The sequence below is a fragment of the Dendrobates tinctorius genome, unplaced genomic scaffold, assembly GCF_039654945.1.
Source record: "Dendrobates tinctorius isolate UK_male_01 unplaced genomic scaffold, ASM3965494v1 ptg000199l, whole genome shotgun sequence".
NCBI lineage: Eukaryota > Metazoa > Chordata > Amphibia > Anura > Dendrobatidae > Dendrobates > Dendrobates tinctorius.
This window is the reverse complement of record NW_027361866.1, coordinates 10,083,224-10,106,227: the sequence shown is the minus strand read 5'-3', so window position 1 is coordinate 10,106,227 and position 23,004 is coordinate 10,083,224. Positions and strand designations below refer to the sequence as shown.

Sequence of the window (23,004 nt, the reverse complement as noted above, 5' to 3'; positions counted from 1 at the left end):
GCTGTGTTTTTTCTGTGGAGACGTCTCTCATACTATTTCTGTCTGCCCTAAGCGAGAGAAACATTTTGCACACACATTTGCTGTGGGCAGTGTACAACCTAAGTTTCTTTTGGCAATTACTCTGATCTGCTCCTTATCCACATTTTCCATGAAGGCTTTTGTGGATTCAGGAGCAGCGTTGAATCTGATGGATTTGGACTTTGCTAAACGTTGTGGTTTTTCCATGACGCCTCTGCGGACGCCTATTCCTTTGCGGGGTATTGATGCTACTCCTTTGGCGGAGAATAAACCTCAGTTTTGGACCCAGGTGACAATGCGAGTTGCCCCAGACCACCAAGTAAATTGTACATTTTTGGTGCTGCATAATTTGCATGATACTATTGTTCTGGGTTTTCCTTGGTTGCAAACTCATAATCCAGTTTTGGATTGGAAATCTGGGTCTGTGGTGAGTTGGGGATGTCAGTGTGTTCTTAGGGATGCTCCTGTTTTCTCCACCTCTCCTCAGTCTCATGATATTCCAGATTATCTAGCCGATTTTTCTGATGTATTTAGTGAGAGCAAGTCTGCGTCTTTGCCTCCTCATAGGAGTTATGACTGTTAAATTGAGTTGATGCCTGGGTGTAAATTTCCCAAGGGTCAGCTTTTCAACTTATCTGTACCCGAACATGATGCTATGCGATCCTATATTAAGTAGTCATTGGAGAAGGGTCATATTAGACCATCCTCGTCACCTTTAGGTGCTGGGTTTTTTTTTGTGGCCAAGAAAGATGGTTTATTAAGACCATGTATTGATTATCGTTCCCTTAACAAGATGACGGTTAAATATCAGTACCCGTTACCTCTGATGTCTGATTTATTCTCCAGCGTTAAGAGTGCCTGCTGGTTTACTAGGCTTGACCTCAGGGGGGTGTATAATCTTATTCGCATCAAGCACGGGGATGAATGGAAGACGGCGTTTAATACACCGGAGGGACAATTTGAGTACCTGGTGATGCCTTTTGGGCTCACTAATGCCCCTTCTGTCTTCCAGTCCTTTATGAATGATATTTTCCGTGACTTTGTGGATAAGTTTTTGATCATCTATCTGTTGATATTTTGATCTTTTCTAGTGATTGGGATTCTCACACATCCGGACTGTGTTCCGGATTTTGAGGGAGAATTCCCTGTTTGTTAAGGGATCGAAATGCCTCTTTGGTGTAGAGAGGATTTCATTTTTGGGATTTATTCTATCTCCATCGACTATTGAAATGGACCCGGCCAAGGTACAGGCCATTTATGATTGGGTTCAGCCTACTTCTTTGAAGGCCCTCCAGAAGTTTTTGGGTTTTGCTAATTTCTATCGTAAATTTATAGGTAATTTTTCTGGTATTGTCAAACCACTGACTGATATGAGCAAGAAGGGCGCTGATGTGTTGAATTGGTCTCCTGAGGCCATCTCAGCATTTCAGGAGCTTAAGCGGAGATTTACTTCAGCTCCAGTTTTACGGCAACCCGATGTCTCACTTCCATTTCAGGTAGAGGTAGATGCTTCTGAGATTGGTGCAGGAGCTGTTTTGTCCCAGAAAGACCCTGTGACTTCTAAGATGAATCCCTGTGCCTTCTTTTCTCAAAAGTTCTCTCCATCTGAACGCAATTATGACGTGGGGAATCGCGAATTGTTGGCCATGAAGTGGGCATTTGAGGAGTGGAGACATTGGTTGGAGGGAGCTAGACATCAAGTTGTGGTCCTCACCGATCACAAGAATTTGATTTATTTGGAGTCAGCCAAACGCTTGAATCCTAGACAGGCTAGATGGGCTTTGTTTTTCACGCGTTTTAATTTTGTGGTCTCTTTTCTTCTGGGCACTAAGAATGTTAAGGCAGACACCCTTTCTAGGAGTTTCTTTGCCGATTCTCTTAGTGTGACCAAGCCTACTACCATCCTAGGTGAAGGGGTTGTTCTTTCTGCCATTTCGCCCGATTTGAGACGTGCTCTGGAGGAATTTCAGGAGGATAAACCTGAGCGTTGCCCTATGGGAAAATTGTATGTTCCTGACCAGTGGAGATAGAGAGTGATGTCTGAAATTCATTGCTCCGCATTGGCTGGTCATACAGGTATTTTTGGTACCAGAGATTTGGTGAGTTGGTCCTTTTGATGGCCTCCCTTATCTCGTGACGTCAGGAATTTTGTACAGTCCTGTGGGACTTGTTCTCTGTCTAAACCCTGTTCTCGTTCTAGTGGGTTGCTGATGCCCTTGCCGGTGCCCAAGAGGCCATGGACCCATATCTCAGTGGATTTTATTTCTGATCTTCCTGTCTCTCAGAGAATGACTGTTATCTGGGTGATTTGTGATAGATTTTCTTAGATGGTCCATCTTGTACCACTCCCAAAGTTGCCATCTTCCGCTGAGTTGGTGCCCTTGTTTTTACAACAGGTGGTTCGGTTACATGGGATTCCTGAGAACATTGTGTCCGACAGAGGAGTCCAGTTTGTTTCCAGATTCTGGAAAGCCTTTTGTTCCAATCTGGGAATTCAGTTATCCTTCTCCTCCGCGTTTCATCCCCAGACCAATGGACAGACTGAGAGAACAAACCAGACCCTGGAGTCTTATTTGAGATGTTTTATATCTGCTGATCAGGATGATTGGGTCTCATTTTCACCCTTGGCCGAATTCGCGCTGAGCAATAGAGCTAGTTCTGCCACTTTGATGTCATCCTTTTTCTGTAATTTTGGGTTTCATCCTCGATTCTCTTCAGGGCAAGTGGAATCTTCGTCCTGCCCAGGTGTGGACACTGTGGTTGTGAGAATGCAGCAGATATGGGACCAAGTGGTGGATAAGTTGTCACTCTCTCAGGAAAAGGCCCAGCGATTTTCCAACCGGCATAGGACCATTGGTCCCTGGTTTAAAGTGGGTGATATGGTTTGGTTGTCGTCTAAGAGTATTCCTATGAAGGTTGCATCTCCTAAGTTTAAGCCAAGATTTATTGGGCCCTATTGGATTTTGGAAATTCTTAATCCTGTTTCATTTCGATTGGCCTTACGTTCAAGATCAAGTTACGTTCAAGATCCATAACGTATTTCACAAATCTCTGTTGAAGAGGTTTGTTGAGCCAGTGGATCCTGTGGCGGCACCTCCTGACCCTGTGTCGGTTGAGGGCAATGTGGAATATGAGGTAGAGAAAATATTGGATTCTCGTTTGGTTAGATGGAGACTCCAGTATTTGGTCAAATGGAAGGGTTATGGTCAGGAGGATAATTCTTGGGTCTCTGCCTCTGATATTTATGCCAATTGATTGGTTGGTGCTTTTCACCAGGCCCATCCTGATCGGCCTGGTGGCGTGGATGAGGGTTCGGTGACCCCTCCTCAAGGGGGGGTACTGTTGTGAGTTCATTCTCTGGTTCACCAGTTGGGAGTTCTCCTTCCAGACTCCCTCTGGTGGTAACAGAAGGTAGTGAGGCGGATTTGATCAGTTATGATCTGCCACCTGAGAATGAGGATGACGATTGGACTTCAGGAGTCTCAGATTGGATTTAAGGCAGCCGACGCCCTATTTATTTGCTGGTGATACTTCTTGCTTCTCAGGTCTTGGTTCTCAGCTCTGTTCCAGTCAGCTCAAGTTTCTCTGTTAATGTTCACACTTGACTTTGTTGGTTTATTCAGTTTTTTGTGGTCAGCCAGCCCTGGCATGGGCTGTGCTGCATTTCCACTCTTATTTATCTGTGTTTGCCAATTTGCTTTTTGGCCCTTATTTGGCCTCTTTTTGCTCTGTCTCAGAATATTTCAGAGTGCTGAGAAGTCTAGTGACTTCAGGGTTATTTTTGCTATCAGAAGTGTTGGACATTATTTTTTGTAGGGTTTTTGCAGATTGCAGACAGTGTCTTTCCTTTCCTCTTCTTTCTAGTTAGTTTGGGCCCCATCGTTTGCTCAGCCTATTTTCCTACCTGTGTTAGTGTTTTCATCTTGTTTCACCGTCAATACATGTGTGGGGGCTGTCTATTCCTTTGGGGTCTGGTCTGGGGCAGTTAGTTTTCCCTTTTCTTTCTTTAGGCTTAGCTAGTCCTCCAGCCGTGACGAGGCGTCTAGGTTCATCGTAGGCACGCTCCACGGCTGCTTCTAGTTGTGTGGTAAGAGCAGGGATTTGCAATCTGCATAGTTACCAACCTCTCTGGTTTTTTCTGGGCTTAGCATGTTTAGGTTTTTTCCTCCACGGTGACTCATTCATAACACCAAACTATCCCCTCTCCAATCTGTCTTGAATGCTGCAGCCAGGATCATATTCCTCACCAATCGTTACACCGATGCCTCTACCTTGTGCCTGTCATTACACTGGCTACCCATCCACTCCAGAATTCAGTATAAACTTATTACCCTCAACCACAATCCCTCCATGGCTCAGCACCACCCTACATCTCCTCCCTTGTTTCAGTATACCACCCTACCCACGCCCTCCATTCTGCTGATGACCTGAGGTTAGCATCCTCAATAATCAGAACCTCCTACTCCCGTCTCCAAGACTTTACACGTGCCGCGCCAATTCTTTGGAATGCACTTCCCAATTCAATAAGATTAGTCCCCAATCCCCACAATTTTAAGCGTGCCCTGAAAATGCATTTATTCAGACTGGCCTATCGCCTCAACACATTAACCTAATCTATCCCGGTGTGGCACAGCCAAAAGTTTTACCATAACCAGGTTCCCTGCATCATGTTCCCACATGCTTTATGCATCCATTAGCCCTCTGCATCTGTACTGTTACACACTTAACATTATGGCTGGTCCATACAATCAGGGCAACTGTTACCACTCACCTTTCGTGTCTACCTCTTTCCTCATAGACTGTAAGCTTGCGAGCAGGGCCCTCATTCCTCTTGGTATTTGTTATAATCTATGTGATTATTATTATGCTGTAATGTCTATTGTCTATACAAATACCCTCTGAAATGTAAAGTGCTGCGGAATATGTCGGCGCTATAGAAATAATATTTATTATATTATAAATTTATTATTATGCTACTGCTTGTGTCAGTTTGTTCTGTCACCTGTTATATTGGTCTCTTTTTGCTTTGCTTTCAGTATATACCAGAGTGCTGATATAGTGGGGGCGAAGTTGTGTGACTTCAGTGTTTTTTGTGCATCAAACGTGTTGGATTTTTCAGGGTTTTTTGCGTGATTGCAGACAGTGTCTTTCCTTTCCTGTCTAGTCTAAGTCTATTTTTCTGCCTGTGTTTGTGTTTTCATCTTGTCTCACCGACAATATATGTTTGGGGGTTATCTATTCCTTTGGGGTCTGCTCTGGGGCAGTTTAGATTTCACCTTTCTTGCTTTAGGCTAGTTAGCTCTCTAGCTGTGCCGAGGCGTCTAGGGCATCGTAGGTACACTCCACGGCTACTGATAGTTGTGTGGATAGGATCAGGGGTCTGCAATCTGCTTAGTTACCAACCTCTCTGGTTTTCTGGTGGCTTAGCCTGGTCCTGCTATCCTCCTCGGTGACCCATTCATAACACCAAACCCTGACTAATGCACTATGCTATTTGTGTGCATTTTTTCCACTAGGCAGCCAGACCCTCTTGGGTTACTGGCTGTCTTCATCAGTGGTTTGCACCTGTGCTGCCCCAGCCTTTATCAATGGAGGTCTGCGGCATCCTGCTAGTGCATTAAGGGCCTTTTACACATAGCAATATCGCTAAAGCGTCACCAATTTTGTGACGCAGCAGCAATATCACTAGCGATATCACTACATGTGATACTCACCTCCGACCGGCTCCCCTGCTGGCTATCACTGATCATGCGAGATCGGCCTGGTCCATTTCTCGTCATCGGCTTCCTGCTGGCGCCAACGAGCGAGCCATGGACGCAGGCGGAAGACGGTCACCCTTGCCGCGTCTGACAGGTGAGTACGACCGCCGACTGCTGCAACATTGCTAGTGAGATCTGCCTGTTTGGCAGCTCACTAGCGACCATTTACCGATGCACTAGGGATCTTGACCGGGTCATATCGTGGTCCGGATCGCTGGCGCTAAATGTAACGGGGCCATTAGTCAGGGTTTGGTGAGTCTACTACATAAATGTGTTTTACAGAAGGTACTTACAATCCAGGACTACTTAAAGGGACGGACACACTCTGGACTGGGTCACTGCAGGTTAATAGTTGGGGGTTTGTCACCTTTGTATTGTCAGGTGACATCAAGCCCAGAGGTTAGTAATAGAGAGGCATCTTTAAAATTCCCCCATTACTAACCCCATAGTCATATTGTATAAAAACACAGACACCCAGAATAAAGTCCTTTAAATGAAATAATGACACAGACTCCTTTAATTAATCCTTTAATGAATCTAAATTAAACCATACTCACATCAACGCCCAGTCCACTGAAGTCAATGCCCCTTTCCTTTTTTTGTCTTTAGGCATTCCCTGATATTTATTGTGCCAAACTCATCGACGTGGTGTAGTCTGTTCATGACTTTGGAGCAAAGAAAAAAAAAAAGGCTTCTTTCTTGAAATCAATAAGCTCCATCCACAAAGTGGGAAAATAGGCGAGCACATATAAAATAAACTAAAAAAACACAAATAGAATAATAATAGAATAATAAATTGAGCGCAAACAAAAAATAAGGCACAAAATTAGACAAAAAACAGGCATAAAGGAAATGATGAATCGTCTCCCATGTCCTTTAGACACCAGGATACCCGCTGAGGTATTGAAGCAGAAAATGCTTCAGGAAAACTCTGGCTTTGTTTTTCATGAAGCTTTTTCTTTAGCATCTCTCTGCCTGTGTTTGCTGCAGCATTGCACACTGAAAAATGGTAAGAAGGTCACTACTTTCGTCGCTATAGGCTATGTTCCCATGATGAGCTTTTGGTGAGTTTTTGATGCTGCGCATTTTGTCCTGTCTCAAAAACATACCGTAATGTCTTAGGGTGTGTGCACATGCTGCGGATCCGCAGCGGTTTTGGTCCTATGGTACAGTACCATTAAAATCAATGCAAAATGAAAACCGCAGTGCACACGGTGCGGATTTGCTGCGGTTTCAAAACCACAGCATGTCAATTCTTTGTGCGGATTCTGCTGTGGTTTGGCACCTGCTCCATGACAGGTGTCAAACCATAGGGGAAACCCGCATGCTAAACCGCAGAAAAACTGCAGATAAACCGCAGGTCTTTTGACCTGCGAATTTCCCTGCGGTTTTTTACAAATCCGCAGGACAATCCGCAGCGTGTGCACACAGCCTTACTGTTCCAGATGGAACTTACAGAAATCTCATGCTTGCTGTGTTTCCTTGTAAGGCAGCTCAAAATGAGGCATGCTTCAAATCCGCAACACGTCATTTTCTTTTACAGGTGTGCTGAGTTTTCTGTGCAGAATTTCCCTATAGGCCACATGCACACATTGAGCATTTGATGAGTTTTTTACCCCAGTATTTGTAAGCCAAAACCGGCAGTGTGTGAAAAATGCAGAAGTGGTGCAAATGTTTCTATTGTGCTTTTCCACTCCTGGTTTTGGCTTACAAATACTGGGGTAAAAAACTCACCAAATACTCAATGTGTGCACATGACCTTACACTTGTATTAGGTGATTAGGTGCGGAAAATTCTGCAGGTAAAAGCTCATACATTTTTACTGCATTTCCGCAACAGAAACACATAAAAAATGCATGTAATCCGCTCCTAAGTATATCAATAAAGTTCTGTCAAAGTTAAATTCCAGAAAGTATCAATAACGAAGCAGCTTTATGTAAAGCAGACATGCCATAGACAAATACTGCAGTGTATAAAACGCAATAAAAATGCATGTACAAAAAGCGCACACAAAAAATGCAATAAAAAATGCAAGTAACCTCATTTAAATAATAGGTGCAGAAATTCTGCAACACCAAAATTCAACAAAAGCTCATTGTGGGAATTTAGGGAAAGTTTTGAAAATTGAATGAAAAGGGACAACCAATCCAAAGATATATAGCAATGTAGTGGTAGAAATAAAGACAATTAGACCCAAAAGATGGGGCTCAAAAGAAGGATGAATTCCAATACCAAAGGGGACTAAATCGCCCCAGCTGCAATGTTGGACTTGGCAGATCACCTTCATAAATATTGTGCTCCCAGCAACCCACGGGATAAGAGATGGCATGATAGCAGTTTTGAAGCCTGAAGTCGATCTAAAAAAAAACTGAACATGTGCGCAGAGAGTAATTTGGATATTGCAGAGCATATGTTCATTCTTTTTAGCACATTTAAGCATTTTTTTCTTCTGAATTTCAGGCTGAATCCTTGAAAAAAAAAGACGTCCACATGCACATACCCTAAGGGGTTGCAGATTAGTCTGCGGATCTGCAGCGGATTTGGCCCTGCAGATCCGCAGCAGTTTTCCATGTGATGTACAGTACCATGTTATCCTATGGAAAACAAAAACCGCTGTGCACATGCTGCAGAAAATTATGTGCGGAAATGCAGCAGTTTATTTTATGCAGCATGTCAATTCTTTGTGCGGATTCCGCAGCGTTTTTACACCCATTCCATTATAGGAATCCGCAGGTGTAAAAACGCAGGCGAAATCTGCAGGTAGGCTGGTTGGTTAGCGTTTTTTAGCGCAGCGCATCGTGCATGTCCATGTCCATGCGCCCCTATGTTTAACATGCGCACTTATGCATTTTTGTGCGCATGCATTTTTTCTAGTGTGTGCCTAGGCGCACCCGACGCAACCTGTTGTATTTTTGGGTCCGTCCAACATGCATGCGCACACTAGCGCACGGAATGTGCAAAAAAACACCATGCAGTCTATGGGAACGCAGGTGTACGCATGGACATGCACATGCCTGCATTTGAAATTGCATGCGTTTTAAGAGTAACGCATGATGCGATTTTTGCATGCGTTTCTATTATGCATGAAGCGCAGCGCTAAAAAACGCTAATGTGAAACTAGCCTAACTCCGCTAGAAATCCGCAGGAAATCTGCAGGTAAAATGCAGGCATTTTGACCTGGGGATTCTGCAGATTTTGCGCAGAAAAATCCGCACACTAATCCGCAACGTGTGCACATACTCTTAATCTGCCCAAAAACTGTATTTAAAAATGCATGATGAAAAAATACTCCTATGTAAGTTGTCACTCAATTGCTAATGCTCAAGTAACATCTGACACATGGTCAATTGCCTGTCTCAAGGCAGTTTGTGTTCTAAAACTATATAACTGAGGAATGGGGATTTTTTTTAAACTTTCCACTCTGCATGATCCTCCAAGGGAATGTTAAATCCTTGCAGAGGAGGATGAATAATGCGGAGCCCTGCATTTTTGCTGAGTTTCTTAGCCTCTTAAGTGTGTAATTTATGTGTCAGCAGACAAACCTGAATGGTCAGTATATTGTGAAGGTGAGCGAAAGCCAGGTGAATGCCTTATTTCTGACTGCATGTCTCTTTTTATTGTACATCAGAACCCATGGGTATGAAGGACTGGCTGTGTGCCTTTTGTTGCCTTAGACTTGGATGCATTGATTACCCTAAACATGAGAAGCAGCCTCTCGTAAAGTAAGTGCATTTTATTTTCTTTAGTTTTATACATTGTATTATAACTTAACCCCTTCACCCCCAAGGGTGGTTTTCACGTTCATGACCGGGCCAATTTTTACAATTCTGACCACTGTACCTTTATGAGGTCATAACTCTGGAATGCTTCTATGGATCCCGGTGATTCTGACATTGTTTTCTCGTGACATATTGTACTTCATGTTAGTGGTAAAATTTCATTCAAATAACTTGCGTTTATTTGTGAAAAAAACGGAAATTTGGCAAAAATTTTGAAAATTTTGCAATTTTCCAACTTTGAATTTTTATGCCCTTAAATCACAGAGATACGGCACACAAAAAACTTGATAACTAACATTTCCCACATGTTTACTTTACATCAGCACAATTTTGGAACCAAAATTTTTTTTTGTTAGGAAGTTATAAGGGTTAAAAGTTGACCAGCGATTTCTCATTTTTACAACACCATTTTATTTTTAGGACCACATCACATTTGAAGCCACTTTGAGGGGTCTATATGATAGAAAATACCCAAAAGTGACACCATTCTAAAAACTGCACCCCTTAAGGTGCTCAAAACCACATTCAAGAAGTTTATTAACCCTTTAGGTGCGTCACAGGAATTTTTTTGAATATTTAAAAAAAAATGAACATCTAACTTTTTTTCACAAAAAAAATACTTCAGGTTCAATTTTTTTTATTTTACCAAGGGTAACAGGAGAAATTGGACTGCAAAAGTTATTGTGCAATTTGTCCTGAATACGCTGATACCTGATTTGTGGGGGGGAACGACTGTTTCGGCGCATGGCAGAGCTCAGAATGGAAGGAGCGCCGTTTGACTTTTTCAATGCAAAATTGGCTGGAATTCAGATCGGACGCCATGTCACGTTTGGAGAGTCCCTGATGTACCTAAACAGTGGAAACCCCCCACAAATGACACCATTTTGGAAACTAGACCCCCTAAGGAACTTATCTAGATGTGTGGTGAGAACTTTGAACCCCCAAGGGCTTCACAGAAGTTTATAACATAAAGCCGTACAATTAAAAAATCATATTTTTTCCACAAAAATGATCTTTTCACCCTCAATTCTTATTTTTCCAAGGGTAACAGCACCCTAAAAGTTATTGTGCAATTTGTCCTGAGTACGCTGATACCCCACATGTGGGGGTAAACCACTATTTAGGCGCATGGCAGAGCTCGGAAGGGAAGCAGCGCCATTTGACGTTTTTTGCTGGAATTGAGATCGGACACCATGTCGCGATTGGAAAACCCCTGATGTACCTAAACAGTGGAAACCCCCAACAAATGACACCATTTTGTAAACTAGACCCCCCAAGGAACTTATCTAGATGTGTGTTGAGCACTTTGAACCCCCCAGTGCTTCACAAAAGTTTATAACGCCCGGGGGTGAAAATAAAAAATTCGTATTTTTTTCCACAAACATGATCTTTTAGTCACCATTTTTTTTTATTTTCCCAAGGGTAACAGGAGAAATTGGACCCCAAAAGTTGTTGTCCAATTTGTCCTGAGTATGCTGATACCCCATATGTGGGAGAAAACTACTGTATGGGCACACGTTGGGGATCGGAAGGGAAGTAGTGACGTTTTGGAATGCAGACATTGTTGGAATGGTCTGCGGGTGTCATGTTGCCTTTGGCGAGCCCCTAAAGTACCTAAATAGTGGAAACCCCCCACAAATGACCCCATTTTGAAAACTAGACCCCCTAAGGAACTTATCTAGATGTGAGGTGAGCACTTTGAACCCCCAAGGGCTTCACAGAAGTTTATAATGCCAGGGCATGAAAATAAAAAAATCGTATTTCTTCCACAAACATGATCAATTATTCCCCAATTTTTTTATTTTCCCAAGGGTAACAGGAGAAATTGGACCGCAAAAGTTGTTGTCCAATTTGTCATGAGTACGCTGACACCCCATATGTGGGAGGAAACTACTGTATGGACACACGTCGGGGCTCGGAAGGGAAGCAGTGCCATTTTGGAATGCAGACTTTGATGGAATGGTCTGCGGGTGTCATGTGCGTTTGGAGAGCCCCTGATGTACCTAAACTATTGAAACTCCCAACAAGTGACCCCATTTTGGACAATAGACCCCCCAACGGAACTTATCTAGATGTGTGGTGAGCACTTTGAACCCCCAAGTGCTTCACAGAAGTTTATAACGCTTGGACGTGAAAATAAAAAAATCATTTTTTTCCACAAAAATGATATTTTTGCCCCCAATTTTTTATTTTCCTAAGGGTAACAGGAGAAATTGGACCCCAAAAATTGTTTTGCAATTTGTCCTGAGTAGGCTGATACCCTACATGTGGGGGTATAACACTGTTTGGGCGCATGGCAGAGCTTGGAAGGGAAGGAGCACCATATGACTTTTTCAACTCAGAATTGGCTGGAATTGACATCAGACACAATGTTGCATTTGGAGAGCCCCTGATGTGCCCAAACAGTGGAAACCCCCAATTCTAACTCCAACCCGAACCCCAACACACCCCTAACCCTAGCCCTAACCCTAGCCCTAACCCTAACCCTAATGGAAAAATGGAAATAAATACATTTTTTTTTTTTTATTTTATTATTTTTCCATAACTAAGGGGGTGATAACGGGGGGTTTGATTTACTATTTATGGCGGTTTTTATTTTTGGCAGCTGTCGCACGCTAAAAGACGCTTTTTATTGTAAAAATTGTTTTTGCATCACCACATATTGAGAGCTATAATTTTTCCGTATTTTGACCCACCGAGTCATGTGAGGTCTTATTTTTTGCGGGACGAGTTGACGTTTTTATTGGTACCATTTTCGGGCACGTGACATTTTTTGATCGCTTTTTATTTCGATTTTTGGGACGCAGAATGAACAAAAACCAGCGTTTCATGAATTTCTTTTGGGGGAGTGCGATTACACCGTTCCGCGTGCGGTAAAATTGATAAAGCGGTCTTATTCTTCGGGTCAGTACGGTTACAGCGATACCTCATTTAGGTCGTTTTTTTATGTTTTGTCGGTTTTATGCAATGAAAACTATTTTATATAAAAAATAATTATTTTTGCATCGCTTTATTCTGCGAGCTATAACTTTTTTTATTTTTTCGCTGATGATGCTGTGTGGTGGCTCGTTTTTTGCGGGACAAGATGACATTTGCAGCGGTACCATGGATATTTATATGCGTCTTTTTGATCACGCGTTAATAAACTTTTTGTTTGGCGGTATGGTAATAAATCATTATTTTTTGCTTCGTTTTTTATTTTTATTTTTTAAGGGGTTTGCTAAAGGGGTTAACTAATGGGACAGTTTTATAGGGCGGGTCGTTTCGGACACGGCGAAACCTAATATGTGTACTTTTATTGTTTTGGTTTTTTTTTTATTTTCAAAAAATGAATTTATTGGGGAATTTTTTTTTAATTTTTTTTTACTAATTTATTTGGCGATTTTAAATTATTTTTACACTTTTTTTTATTTTTTTTTTTTACTTTATTACATAGTCCCAGGTGGGACATCACTGTCCTGTGACAGATCGCTGATCTGTCACATCACAGATCACTGTGACAGATCAGCAATCTGTCACAGGCATTGAAGAAGACTTCCTCTTGCCTGCGCTTTGCAGGCACTGAGGAAGCCAGCTTCCTCCAGGCCCCCGTCGCCATCTTGGATTCGGGGGCCTGGAGGAAAGGAGCCCCCCGCAGCAGCGCTGCACATTGCGCTGCCGTGGGGGGCTCAGGGAAGCACGGAGGGAGCCCCCTCCCTGCCGATGCTTCCCTTTAACTCCCGGTACACCGCGATCATGTTTGATCGCGGTGTGCAAGGGGTTAACGTGTCGGGGCGGTCCGTGACCGCCCCTGACATAGTGCCGGGTGTCAGCTGTGATAATCAGCTGACACCCAGCCGCGATCAGCGGCGCTCACCACATGGGCGCCGCTGATCGCGGTAGACGTACTATCCCGTCCATGGGCATAGGGGCCCGGGTCCCATGGACGGGATAGTACGTCGGATGTCAGGAAGGGGTTAAAATATTTAACAAAAATTATATATATACAGTATATATATATATATATATATATATATATATATATATATATATATATATATATATAATCAGTAATAGAATATGCTATGTGCCAGGAATAGTGGTGATTTATAAGGTCAGGGTCACACTTGCGAGTGCAGCACGAGTCTCTCGCCTCAATACCCGGCACTGCGCCGGAGTGTGCAGCTGCATGTATTTCTATGCAGCTGAACGCTCCGGTCCCGAGTTTCGGGCATTGAGGCGAGAGACTCGCGCATTGCACTCGCAAATGTGACCCCGGCCTTATATTCATTATAGTGCCTTGTGCCCCGTAATGCAGTGCTGGGAATGCCACAGGAATAATGATTAAATTTTTCACTTTTCACCAATAACCATTTTCGATTGAAAAGTCCCCATGAGGGCTAGATGTTTGTTTGTGTGTGTTTTTTTTTTTTTTCCCTTAAAGGGAATCTGTCACCCCTTTTTTGAGATATCATATAATGATATCATTCAATTGTGTGTCACATAAGGATTCTCTTAGTACTTTTGCTTCCCCTTGACCCCGCACCTTTCATGCATAAATTCCTTTTTTATATCGGTTCAGATGTATGTAAATTGCAGCGGTCCAGTCTGATGGGCGGGGCTTATTCGCCTGCTCCCCCCTCCCTGTCTTGCGCTACGCATTTCTTCTTTCTTCTTCCTGCGTTCACATATTGTTTCAGCGCTTGCGCATGGCAAAGGCCTCCACCGCTTGCGCAGTATGCTTTGCCAAACTGTGGGCAAAGCATATAATCGTTACTGCGCATGCACCGGTATTTATCCCTGCATCTATGATCCGGAAGTCTTCAACGATTATATGCTTTGCCCACAGTTTGGCAAAGCAAAAATGCACAGCATGAAAAACATCATTAAAAACTAATCATGGGAACCTAAGCGTGTGTGCGGAGTTGTCTAAATCCGCAGGTAAATCCACAGGTCAAAAGACCTGCGGTTTATCTGCAGATTTATTGAGGATTAGCCTGCGGTTTTCCCCTGCGATTTGACACCTGTGGAATCCGCACAAAGAACTGACATGCTGCAGATTTAAATCCACAGCAAATCCAAGAGGAAAAATCCGCACCGTGGGCACTGCATTTTTCAATTTGCATTGACTTAAATGGTACTGTAACCGCAGCAGTGTTTCTTCTGCGGAACCGCAGGGTAAAATCCGCTGCGGATCCACAGCAGTATCCGCAACGTGTGCACACACCCTCAGGCTACGTATGTTTGGAAAAATGCAAGTAACCATTTTACTGAATGGATGCAGAAAATCTGCAGCATCAAAAACTCATTGTGGGAACATAGCAGTCCCAGCAAAGTAGATGGGATTTATAGAAATCTCACACCCACTTTGCTTCTTTTTCTTTACCACAAAGTAAACTGACCTCCGGTTTGTGCTTCCATTCGGCAGCATATCAATTTCTCTTGCGGGAACGCTGAGTTTTCTGTGCAAATTTTCCTCATAGACTCGCATGAGATGTGGAAAATCCGCAGGTAAAAAAGCAAAACGTGCATGATTAGTGCGTTTCCATGGTAAAAACACATCTAAAACGTATGTAATCCGCTCCTAAGTATATCAATAAAGTTTTGTCAAAGCCAATACAAAAAGTATCAAAAACAAAGCCGCTGTATTTAAAACCTGACACATCAAAAAGAGACAAAAAAAAGCAGTGTATAGTAAAAAAAATAAAAACAAGCAAACCGCGCGCACAAATGCAATGAAAAAAAAACAATCTACGGTAATTTAAATAGGTGCAGAGATTCAGCAACATCAAAAGCTCGTATAAACGTAGCTTAGGGGAAACAAAGTTCATTGATTTTGGGTTTTATTTTGCAGTGATTATTATGTGGTATAAATAAAACTATTTTTAGTTTTATTTTATGTATGAGAGCTTATTTTCGCAGGATGACTTGTAGTTTTCATTTGTACCGTTAGAGAGCATATAATGGGATGACAGGTAAACTCTCCCTTCCTTCTGAGCTTTGACTGCAGCATCTAAGGGGTTAAACTGCTGGCATCAGAGTTATCTTAAATAATAGACAAGTGGGATGTCAACTGTAAAATACAGCTGGCACCTGCAAATAGCTTGTATGATCCCTGTGACATACTAGTATAGAGGGAGGGGGCTAAAAGACAAAATTAGTATATGATATGAAAAAGACTCAACTACGATAGGGTCTTATGCGGTGGTCCGTGCACGATTAACACACAACTATTGTACGGCTGCGATTAGGCTAAAGTTGCAGTAGCTATCAACTGTATTGTTAGAAATTGACTGCAAATTGCTTGCTTATTGATAATGGTGAGAAATTTACAATTACACACTGCTACATGAGTCGCTACCATGACTGTATATACTTTAGGATGGTTAAAGGGGCTCATCCAGTAGGACAATAAGGGCATGTGCACGTTGCGGATTTGCTGTGGATCCGCTGCAGATTTCCTAGTGATTTACAGTACAATATAAATCTATGGGAAATAAAAACCACTGTGCACATGCTGCGGAAAAATCCACGCGGAAACGCAGCAGTTTATTTTCCACAGCATGTCAATTCTTTGCACGGATTCCGCAGCGTTTTTACACCCATTCCATTGTAGGAATCTGCAGGTGTAAAAACGCAGGGCAAATCCGCAGGAAATTTGCAGGTAAAACACGCGGATTTTGACCTGCGGTTTCTGCCATAAATAGCAAATTCCGCAAACAAATCACGAATTCTGCAACGTGTGCACATACCCTTAGAGAAGCAGTGGAGACTCTAGTTGGAACATGCAACATGGAAACGTTCATTTCTTCAGTCATATGATGACTAGTGGAACTGGCAACCGGTGATGAATCCTAACGGTGTATGCTTTGCACACTACTAGGATTCAGCAAGCTGCAGGCGCTTATTGAAAATTTTCTCAAGGATGGACATCCCCATATAATCATTTTTGTAACATTTTAGGGAGAATTTATTTTCTGTAAGCCAGTTGTCTGTTGGTATAAGGCTGCCCTGCGGATTTTTCCCCGCAGAATGGAAGAAATCCGCAGGTCAAATGACCTGCATTTTTCCTGCGGATTTCTTCTATTTTCTATGCGGTTTTTGTGCGGTTTTCCACTGCGGATTCCCCCCTGCGGATTTGGACACAGGGGAGGTGGAAAACCACACAAAAGAAGTAACATGCTGCGGATTTTGTACCGCAGGAAAACCGCACGGAAAAATCCGCAGCGTCTGCACAGCGTTTTTTTTTTTTTTTTTTTTTTAATTGAATTTAAGGCTACTGTACATCACAATGCGGATATGCAGCGTTTCTGCGCAGAAAAATCCCCTGCAGATGCGCTATATGTCCGCATCGTGTGCACACAGCCTAAAGGTGCAAAATAGTGCTGTGGAAACATAGAGTCAGTGCAGCGTTGGACTGGCCCACCGGAGAACTGGAGGATTCTCCGATGGGCCCTGGCATCCTGTGGGCCCTGGCACCTGCTGGCATACAGTGCCAGCTGCCTAGGGCCCCTGCTGCTCCATGGGCCCCCAGCCAGTGGTGTGTCACACACCATACAGCTGCTATGGGGGCCCCGTGCCAGCGGAGCAGCAGCGGGTGACAGGAGGCAGGAGCCCCTGTCCCTGCTGCTAAAGAGAAATGAATATTCACTGCTTCCCATGCCCACAGGGGCGTGGGAAGCAGTGAATATCATGTCATGGTCTCCACTCCCCCAGCGGCCCCGCCCCCCAAGCCCAATAAGCCATTATGCGGCCCTAAATCAGGGCTGGCGCCGCTGTGTCTGGCAGACATGCAGCGGGCACCAGGACTGGCACATTGATGGCAGCCATTCATGAGGGTGGCACCCAGAGCAGTGAGCGGCGGGAGGGGCGGCAGTCACGTGACACCGCACGCGCACGGTGTTGATGGAGCCAGGATCGGCGATGATGCTATCCAGACAGTCTGGGGCCTGGGCAGTAGCGCGGCAGAGGCGGCCGGGAACACCGCACCAGGGCCGTGCCAGCAGCACCTGTAGATGAGACCGGGCACACGGCGTGGATGGAGAGGAGAATGGCGCGGAGTTGATCAGGTCACGTGATCCTTGCATAGGACTGCAGGCAGACTCGCTGGCGCTGCATCCTCTCTGTAGCTTGTCCATATGGATGTAGCAGAGCTGAGAGACAGGGGTCTGTGCTTCATGACAGTATCACAATGTGGCATCCATAGTTTTACATAGGACTGCATGATCTTATCATAATGGGGCATCCATGGTTTTACATAGGACTGCAGCAAAACCTGCTATGTTTTCTTAGCGTTGGTGAATAGCTATTCTGCACAATTGTAGCAGAGCTGAGTTTGTCTGCTGTGCAAGGGGAAGTCCGTCATTTAGCAAGGGTCCTGGTCAAAATGTGGTTTTACATAGGACTGCAGAACAAAACTATCTTGTACTGATGTAGCAGAGCTGAAACTGTCAGGTGTGTGAGGTTTGTCACTTGGTCCTGACACACACTGAAGCTGGAATCAGTGTGGGAGCGAGGAGGAGAGGTGAGTATTGTGGTTTGTTTTTTTTTATATCTCTATCTCTCTATCTATCGATTTATCCATTATCTATCTTCTATCTATCTATTCATAGATCTATTTATCCCATATCTATCTAGCTATCTATCTATCCATCTATTCATAGATCTATTTATCCCATATCTATCTAGCTATCTATCCATCTATTCATAGATCTATTTATCCCATATCTATCTATCTATCTATCTATCTATCTATCTATCTATCTATCTATCGCATTATACCCTATGACGGGGTGCATTATACCCTATGAGGGGGGCAGCGTTATACCCTATGAGGGGGGCAGCATTGTATTCTATGGAGGGTTACATTATATTCTATGAGGAGGCTGCATTATACTATGTGAGGGGGCTGCTTTATATTCTATGAGGGGGCTACCCCAACTCCTGCTACATAATTAAGACATGTACTACCTTATATTATACCCGGATATTAGCATTTTACCACACAATTGGTGGTCTTGTATTTATTTCTATGTAGCTACATTGTGTGCCCCGAGAATGATTTTCTCTGGTGGGCCCAAGGTGTTCCAGTCCGACGCTGAGTCAGTGGGTGCTCTAGTCTGCTGTCTCAAGACCAGAATCATTCCACTGAACGCCCGCTCTCCTTTTTCTGTGGGCATAATACTAGTCAGACAACATAGGGTGAGGGTAAAACAGTGTGGTAATAATTTATTGAACCAACAAATAACTTATAGAACAGTCCCAGCAATTATCCAAAATGGAGCAAATTACAGTCTCACCCTTCTGCTGACTTGCCAGGATTAGACCCGCTTCAAGGGCCAACTACTTCCACTAATGGCACCCCACTTTTGGCGGTCCCCCACAGAAAGGAGGTAGCAACTAGGGATAAGTGAACATCGTCGGCTCCTTCCTTATTCAGCAAGCTATAGCGCTTACCGAAGAAGCTGCATCGGGAATCCAGATACCTGGAGCGCTCCCAATGATCAGCTGTTTGGCGCCGCAGCTGCATGTGTCGTGGTTGTGTGACAGTCACAACACATGCATGGAGAACCTGTTTATTGGGCTCTGCATGCATGTTTTGTGAGTTTCACACAGCCGCGACACATACAGATGCGGTGCCAAACAGATGATCGTCAGGAGCGCTCCATGTATCTTGATTCCTGATGCAGCTTCTTTGGTAAGCGCTATAGCTTGTTGAATAAGATGATGTTTGCTCATCTCTAGTAACATCAAGCTTAGGAAGCTAACTGAGAGCAGTGAAGTATGTGGCCAGGTGACCTGATTATCCCAACCTGCTTTCTTCAAGACAACTCTGAAGGTTCAACGGTGGTCAATGGAGCTGATATGTGTTCTTCCAGCTGGGGCCGTGGCCCATAAGCTGACATCCTGTAGAGTCACTTGGAACAGAGGCTAAGTCTCCTCCTTATATAGTTCGCAACTGTCAAGTCATGATTCACAGGTTAAGGGGAAGGGGTGATGAGGTTAACCCGCATTATTTGATTATTTATAGTTTATCCTTCGATGTTTGCAAGTCAATAACTGCATGGCCTGATGGAATGTGTAATAAACATATTAGCAAACATCATTGTTCATTGACCTTGTATTCCTGTTTGGCAAAGATAACAGTACAATAAACTTTAGGGGCTGATATAAGAGGTAAATAACAACCATTCATCAATTTACAAATATCAATTCAATCTACAGGAAAAGTCAATAATTCAGACCATAGTCTATGATTCTGGTCATATGGAATTTACGTCTGGCGTAATTAAGAAAAAATGCTGTCTCGTCATAATTGGGCACGTCTAATTTGAGGCTGAATTTGCATAGCTAAACACAATCATTTTTGAAAATTGGGAAGAGAAGAGTAGAATTGTAAAAAGTCACAAACTTCTGCACAAAAATGACGCATACTAATATTTGTAACTTTTTTTTTTGCCGGAAAGCTCAAAATCATTAATATATACCTCCCTTTATAATCATGTTGAGGGGAATTTACCATTGCACAATTTTACCATTTACCATTCTTTTTATTGGCACTTTTAGTTAAGACTGACATAAAAAAAACTTCCCATACTTAATAAATCCCCCTCAATGAGCATTGCCATGCACACCGTAAGATACGTCACAATCACATATGATTACCTCAATGTCTCATACTTATTACAAATAAGTATTATTCTGTAGTTGAAATATATCCCTGATCTCACCAGACAATAAGACTACTCCCCAAATCAGAGATTTTCTCTCTAAACCCGGGACGGCTGGAAGGTATGGATAGCGTGGAATTTATTAAAATGTGTTGAATCTTGCATGTATCGGAACATTTCTTAAAGGGAACCTGTCACCTCTTTTTTGGCCTACTAGGTAAAAATATAATTTAATTGAGTGTCAGCTATGCGTTCCACGACTAGTTCTGAAACCCCCTGACTCCCCATGTATCGCCCACAAAAAACATTTTTATTTGTCCCGCGCTGTATGTTAATCTGCTCGGTCTGGTCCGATGGGCGTTGCCTCTGTTCCGTCACTCCACCCCTTCTCGGCTTGCTGTACGCATTCTTTGCTGTGAAGATCACAGATCGCGTACATATTTTGTGCGTGCGCATTGAAATGTGACCTCGCAGTATGCTTTGCCCAGCTGAGGGCAAAGCCGAAAATTAGTAGTGCGCATGGCCGTGAAATACTTCTGAGACATAAGAAACAACTACGTATGTTTGCGCATGCGTACTACTGATTTTTGGCTTTGCCCTCAGCTGGGCAAAGCATACTGCATACGCACGCGGTCGCATTTCAATGTGCACACTCGAAATATGTACGCAATCTGCGATCTTCACAACGAAGAATGCGTACAGCAAGCCGAGGAGGGGTGGAGTGACGGAACAGAGGCAATGCCCATCGGACCGGACCGAACAGATTAACATACAGCGTGGGAAAAATAAGAAAGGTTTTTATGGGCGATACATGGGAAGTCAGGGGGTTTCAGAACTAGTTGTGGAAAGCATAGCTGACACTCAATTAAATTATATTTTTACCTAGTAGGCCGAAAAAGTGGTGACAGGTTCCCTTTAACTGTCACCTTGCAGTCAGACTCGGGGCCTGCTGTCCCGGCCTTGGCCACTAGGAGGCGCCAGACGGTCACGTCGCCATCAGACTCGGGGGCTGCTGTCCCAGCCTCGGCCACTAGGAAGCGCTGGACTGTCACATTGCCGTCAGACTCGGGGCCTGCTGTCCCGGCCTCAGCCACTAAGGTCTCTTTCACACTTCAGTTTTTTGCATCAGTTCAAATCCCCCAAAAAGTCAGACAAGCGGATCCGTTTTGAACTGATGTGAACGGATGGCACAGGATCCGTTTTCAGACGGATCCTGAAAATGAGGAAATTTAAAGGAACCGCTGGCCAGGAAGAGGAGAGAGAGAGAGAGAGAATTTTTTTTGTCCGGCACCCAGAAAGAATTTTGGGTTAAATCAGTGTCTGGAGCATCCGCCAGAGAAAAAAACGTTGCATGCTCCGTTTTGAAATCTTTGAGGATGGTGACGGACAGCAACTTTTGGCGGATCCTCAAAAAAACGGATGCAACGGACAGCAATCCGTCACAATCCGCCATTAATGCAAGTCAATGGGGAAAAAAAAGGATCCTCAAAAGTAAATTGAGGATCCGTTTTTTTCAAAACCTGGCGGATTGTGACTGATTGTAAAAAACTGAAGTGTGAAAGAGGCCTAAGAGGCGCCGTGGTTCGCCCACGAGTGATGGCGGCGACAGAGAAGGGGCTCCTGCACAGGCATCTGATGGACGCAGGCTCCGCTCCTCTGTCAATCATGAAGGGGTTGGTGCATCACCATCTGGCCTGGTCCTGGAGGCGGTCCTGATGACATCATCAGTCCGGGAGCCCGTGAGAGATGACCTGATCCCTCAAATACCTTGGGACTGGTCTTGCAAGCCGCCGGATATATTCTTGGTTCCCATATGTGCTACTGTGTGATTTAATATTGTTTGACTCTGACCTCAGCCTGGATTTCTGACCCCTCTACTGCCATTGATGACTTTGTACCTCTGCCATTCTCCCGGTTTGTGACCTTGGCCTGGATATTCGACTCTGCTACTGCCTGCCGTTTTTGTACCTTGCTGCCCTCCCGGTTTGTGGGCCTGGATATCCGACTCTGCTACTGCCTGCCGTTTTTGTACCTTGCCGCTCTCCCGTTTTGTGACCTTGGCCTGGACTGTCGTCTCTGCCACTGCCTGCCGTTTCTGTACCTCCGATGTTCTCCCAGTTTCTGACTACGTTTTTGGTTCCACGCCTCCTTCCCTATTGGTGACCGTCCTGCTCTGGCGCACTGCTCCACCAGACAGCCACCCCCTGGGCCTTGCTACAATTCCAGATACCTGTATAGGGTTTAAGGGTCTCGGGGTTTCTCGGGGTGCTGTCCCTAATGCAGTCCAGATCCACGGACGGACGTCACATTAACTAGATTAAGGCTACCTTGGTTTAGGTGAGTATAACAATATTTTAGTTTTTTCCATTCTACATGACGGCACCACGAGAGAGGGGATCCGCCCAGCGAGGACAGGAAACCTTCAAGATAAAAGGGGCGGCTCCTCTCTCCGCATCAGTTGGTTTCCTGTCCTCGATGGGAAACCCTCAAGATGAAAACCTCTTGATGGAAGAAAGAAGAGGATGCCTGGGCCTGGGTCGGGTGATTACTGGCAGGCATCGGTCAGCTACACCCGTCACCAGGTACCGGTAGTCGCCTCGGGGGCCATATATTCCTATGTCCCCCCTGAGCGAGTGCATGGCCACAGCCCATGGGGCAGATGCCTGGGTGAAGCTGGATACCTTGGAGAACACAGGCGGTGTACCCTCCAAGATGTAAATGTACCCCGTAAGACGTCCACGGAGGCCACTTTTCGTGTTCCCTCCCTGTCGACGTACGGTGGCCATGCAGCCCATGTGA

General features: G+C 44.2%; 1 protein-coding gene across 6 annotated transcripts in view; it reads left to right on the top strand.

Moving 5' to 3' along the window:
* MREG (melanoregulin) overlaps window positions 1–23,004 on the top strand; it is a 213,802-nt gene that overhangs the window by 55,828 nt on the left and 134,970 nt on the right. Inside the window, exons 1-2 of one of the 6 annotated variants that reach the window (XM_073553232.1) lie at window positions 5,754–5,871; window positions 9,406–9,499. In XM_073553232.1, coding sequence (XP_073409333.1) covers window positions 5,829–5,871; window positions 9,406–9,499 — 137 coding nt within the window. In that variant the 5' untranslated portion in view covers window positions 5,754–5,828. Of the gene's footprint in view, window positions 1–5,753; window positions 5,872–6,617; window positions 6,787–8,005; window positions 8,165–9,183; window positions 9,327–9,405; window positions 9,500–23,004 lie in introns of those variants that run through there. The other 5 variants (XM_073553230.1, XM_073553235.1, XM_073553234.1 and 2 more) reach the window with 5 other exon arrangements.